This window comes from Austrofundulus limnaeus, unplaced genomic scaffold (genome assembly GCF_001266775.1).
Source record: "Austrofundulus limnaeus strain Quisiro unplaced genomic scaffold, Austrofundulus_limnaeus-1.0 Scaffold104, whole genome shotgun sequence".
Taxonomy (NCBI): Eukaryota; Metazoa; Chordata; class Actinopteri; order Cyprinodontiformes; family Rivulidae; genus Austrofundulus; species Austrofundulus limnaeus.
In genome coordinates, this window is record NW_013952506.1 from 187,602 (window position 1) to 192,699 (window position 5,098).

At 41.0% G+C, this 5,098-nt stretch overlaps 1 protein-coding gene across 1 annotated transcript; it reads right to left on the reverse strand.

Annotated features, from left to right (window-relative positions):
- Positions 1–2,181: 2,181 nt before the first annotated feature.
- fibina (fin bud initiation factor a) lies at positions 2,182–3,496 on the reverse strand. The gene has a single exon (XM_014013584.1). The coding sequence runs from the start codon at positions 3,340–3,342 to the stop codon at positions 2,557–2,559; it is 786 nt and encodes a 261-aa protein (XP_013869038.1). The 5' UTR covers positions 3,343–3,496; the 3' UTR covers positions 2,182–2,556.
- Between the last annotated feature and the right edge of the window lie 1,602 nt (positions 3,497–5,098).

Sequence of the window (5,098 nt, forward strand, 5' to 3'; positions counted from 1 at the left end):
GTGTGTGTGTGTGTGTGTGTGTGTGTGTGTGTGTGTGTGTGTGTGTGTGTGCCCCCTTGTTTTTGCTACTTGGTGGGGACGATTTTTTGGGAAAATGCAGCCTTGTTGGGACTGAGTGCTCCTTGTGGGCACCAAAACCTGGTCCCCATGACTTCGGAGGCTGATTTTGGGTGGGTGGGGTGGGAAGGGGGTAGGTTTAGGACCAAGGTATGAACAGATTTTAGGTTAGTTTTAGGGTCATGTACCTGTGGGTTTAATTTTAGGGTAGTAAATGGTCAGGGTTAGGCTATAAAATTACCAGAAAATCCACAATCCACAGTCCCCACAGGGATATAAGAACAAAGCTGTGTGTTTGTGTGTGCTTCTGTGAAATGCACTCATGTTTAGTTTGCAACAGTTCTGAGACTTTGTCGTGTTTTCTCATGGTTGCTGTTGTATTTCTTCATCGGCCTTTTCATTCCCAGTTTGATGCACTCTGCGTACGCACACAAGACACTTTTCATTTATTTAAATTTAGCTGACGGCTTTATAAATATTAAGCGCAAACTAACAAACCATGATGTTTCAGCGCAGAATCAGCAAGCCTGTTGAAAGGACTTCAGCAGCTGCATCATTCAGCAACAAATAAAAATACAAATGATCCTTTTTTGATCATTGAGTCATTTATCATTCATAAACATTAAATGAATGGTTTTACTTGTAAATGCTGTTTGTTTGCAGAGTTTCAGATTGCATTTTTTTACAGAATGTTAAGCTTATTTTTTTTAAGTTTTTTTTTCACCAGTTTTGTAGCTTGGAAACACATCAGTGTTCATGAAAAGGATAATGGGATTTTGTCCTTTTTACTGTCTCGTTTTAAAGATTCTCAAAAACCTCGCAGCTGACCAGTTCTTTTTTACTCAAAGTGCTCTAAAGAGAAAGTGTTTTAGCTGTGTCTTATATAACAGCATGGTTTAATTAGACACGATGCTCTCTTCCTTCTGACAGTGATGCAGAGGCTAAAGGGCTTCGCATTCGACACAGAGGGGTCAAAGGGCCTTAGGTCAACATGGTCTACATTCCTGACCTTTGTTTGTCTTTAAAATGTGTTTGTGGATAAAAAGAATCTTCAGATCCTTAATCCTGCAGGTGTTTGTGCCTCGACATTTTAGGAAGTTGAAATTAATAAGCAGAAAACACGTTTGTCTTTATCTGGAAATAAAAGTTTAAAATGAAGTGCTTACATAAAGCTGTGACCTGTGTTTTTACTAACACTGTGGAAACTTTAACCAGGTCTTTTAATCAAATTTTGTGAGCCCTGCAGTGCCTCTGGAAATTAGGAGTAGTGGAGACATATAGGGTTTCTCTGCACACAGAGCTCCTGCAGTTCAGGGTTGACTTGTTTTTTTTTTAAGGTCTGTCTGCTATAAGCTGAGCTATACAGAGAGCTGTTTTTTTTAAAAAAGGGGTCCCTTAGGGGACGCTGGACTGTGAGGGAAATGCAGACAGAGGAAATCACACCCAGTTGTGCCCAAAAAAACCCATCTGGTTTCCTGAAAGCTGCAGACATTATGTTTGTAAAAGAGTGGGCACGCTTTTGGCAGCTTTGCGGTTGTTGCAAATGTTAGGATGGAGCGAGAGAAATTTAAACAGTAGTTAAAGAAAAAACACAGATGACTGAAAAAAACGTGTTAATCAAAACAAGGCAGCTGGCAGGTTTGAGTGTTTTGCTTTTTAACGCTTTTTATCTGAAACAAAGCACAAGTTTTAATGAACTTAAATTTAGCCTGTAGTGTTTTTTTAAGTAAACAAACCAAATAATAAAAAGTTTTTAAGAAATTTAGGAATTCACAACAATGGGAGCTTTGTATTTTTGACATATAATAAGTGACAGTGGCTGCTTTACAGCGAACATATTTCATCTAAACAAGATGACTTCCAGATGGAGGCAGACTTTACGCCCATTAACCAGAGCCAATCTGAAACTGCCTGTCAACTCTGACACTTGTAGAAACGAGCATGGCGACTTATAAAGACATGAAAGAGGAGCACTGACATGTAAGAAAAAAACTACTTAAAAGAGTTTTATGGTTTAAAACCCCCTCAAAGTTCAGAAGATGGGGAAGATTTACAGCAAGGAAGTGTAAAGAGAAAAGATGGTGTGCAACAGTGAAGATGTTTTTTTTTTAAAGAAAATGAACATTTTAATGTTAAGTAATAGATAGATATGTGTTTATTTAAACAACAACATCGGATCATACAGATAGGCAGTTCCTGCTGATTTCAAAATCATAAAATTTAATTTGCAGACTTTTATTTTGAATATTTCCTCTGCTGGCACAAATAAGACTCCATGCACATTTAATTTATTCTCACATTTCTGCTTTTCCCTTCCATTTCCGACACAGAGGAATGTGTTGATATTTTTGTTCATATCTCTCCAAGGAATGAAAACAACCAAAAGGTCAAATTCCACCAGAGGAATATCCATGTGAGCCACAATAAACTGTCCAGTTGTGAACTGGAGGGTCCTCTTTTATCACTCACACACTCACACACACAGACACACATGGCACACTAAGAGTCCACAGTCAGAAACTCAGTCTTCAGGCGGCTCAGTCTGGTCCCATGACTGCGGATGATGAGAGACAGCAGTTCATGTTTGTCCTTCAGACCCTGGGAGATGTCGGTGGTCTCCCTCAGCGCGCCCCGGATGTCGCCCACTTGCTTCAGCACGTAGCCGCTCAGCTGCTGTTCCTCCCTCAGCTCGGTCTCCTGGCTCTGTTTAAACTTCACCTCCAGCTCCACCAGGGACTTGTCCACGCTGGAGAAGGCCTCGCCGATCTGGGAGACCTCCCTGAGGAGGAACTTCCCGTAGCTGTCCTCTCCATCCAGGTCGTGCGCCACGGTGCGCCCGATGCTCTCCAGCAGCCGCGCCGCGTCCTCCGCCTGCAGTTTGGTGATGATGAAGTCGTCGCGCACCGCCGCGTCGCTGCCCTCCTCCTCTCCGGAGGCCGCGCACGGGAGCGCGTCGGAGAACCTGAAGAGCATCTGGCACTGCTCCGGGTCCACCGTCTCCTCGTAGTCCCCGTCCGGGACGAAGAAGTGGTGGAAGGTGCCGTTGGAGATCTCCGGTTGGAGGGGCCCGCTGTAGGCTGCCGAGCCCGCCGGTACCGATGAGAGCAGGAGGAGCAGCAGCGGGACGGGATCCATCATGTCAGCCCGAGCTGCATCTGGACTGGAAGCCGGATACAGCGCGCTGTTTTCATCCAGGCTCAAGTTACACAGCCCCCCACCCCCCACCCCACCACCATCCCCTCCCAAAGGCGCAGACTGCCAGTTTGACTTCGAGGGGCCCCTCATGGACCCTGCTCCTTGCCATGTGTGCAATAAAAAAATATTCAGCTTAAATCAGAAAACTGCCCATGTTTGGTGTAAAATGGGCCATAATATCTGTTTTGTTGTTTTGTTAACAATTTGTTCCAAAAAAATTGTATTGCAGTGTCTTGATGAATGGTCCAAATAAATAAATAAATAAATAAATAAATAAATAAATAAATAAATAAATAAATAAATAAGTTTTCAGTTTTGTCTTTTGGTGCATAAATAATCAACATTTTCAGAATATTTAGAAGTATGTTCTGTTGATGGTGATTATTTGCATTTACTGTATGAAGAACTGCTCCTTCCCTTTCTTTACTTTTGAAAATCATACATCATTGTTTTTGTGCTGACCTTAAGGGGGTCAAATTTAATTTGTTTCATAGTGTAAATTAAAACAAGTTTGTAAATTAAATGAATAAACAACATTCCTTTCAATATTTGACGTTTTCTTTTCACTGATATTTGTTGTTTCCAAATTAAAAACGCTAAAATTGCAACGATAGAAACAGTCTTTGCTTTCTCTGGAACAGGAGCATAATGTTCTTAAAAGATTAAGATGCATTTTATTTGGTAGCTCCAGATGGTGAGAGTGTAGTTAGAGCTCCTCCTGATGACTCCAGGCAGGTGATGTCATTAATTGGATGAAGGAGTCCTCTGGGCTACCGTCTCCTCTGCTGCACATCCTGTCTCAGACAATTATATCGTCTCAGGGTGGCCTCAGTTATGGCTGACTGTAAGCGATACATCAAAAAAACTGGAAACATATGGGGAATTTGAAATACATTATGGTTCTTTCCTCATTTTAATTCATCATGCAACGCCATAGAAATATAACACAACATCCTTTTTTAATTTAAAATGGATATTAAAGCTGTCAGTGATGATATCATAGTCTGCTCAGAGATTTGTTCACATTTTTCTTTTCTGAGCCCAACAATCAGAGCAGAGCAGCGGGATGAAAGCGGGGTTTAAAGGCTTTGTCAGGAGGGGGAAAACACGTCAGGGTTAGAGAGGCAGAGGAAACCTGAAGCGATCAGAAGGCTGGTAAAATATCTTAAAACCAGCTTCAAAAAACTGTTTGGAATGATTCTAATCAGGTATATGACGTTGAAGTAACTGAGCAGCTGTTCAGGTGATCATACTGGGGAGGAAATAAACACTGTTGGTATGAATATCTACATTTATGCTGATGACATCTAGCTGTATACTGCTCTTTTAAGAGTCAAAAGTCAGAATCAAAATTCAGTATCTGTTAGAAAAAGGTTCAAAACAACGTCATACAATCAAACCGACGAGACTGAAAATCTGACTGTTTCACTGATCAAGCAACAAATTAACCATTTAAGATCAGGGGTGGGCAATCCTGGTCTTCCAGGGTCACTATCCTGCAAGTTTTACTTTTTGTTCTCTGCTCCAACATGCCTGATTCAGTGACTGAATCACCTCTTCAAGTTCTGCAGAAATTTGGTAATCACACGTTCAGCAAAAGCAGGTGTGATGGAGAAGAGAAACAAGTAAAACATGCAGGTTAAAGACCCTCAAGGACCAGGGTTGCCCACATTTGACATAAATGACAAACTAGTGGTTCCAAAAGGTTTTTATCTTCTGAAATGTTTTTCATTTTTCAAATGAACAAGGTAGGCGTATTGTATTTTAATTTAAAAATGTAATGCCAGATCAATGTGTATATTTAAGAGAATGATAAAGATTAATTTGTTGGAGAAATATGTAATTG

Bases quoted from the DNA above. Each gene is read 5' to 3' on its own strand.
- fibina (XM_014013584.1), bottom strand. From the start codon at position 3,342: ATGAGGGGCCCCTCGAAGTCAAACTGGCAGTCTGCGCCTTTGGGAGGG.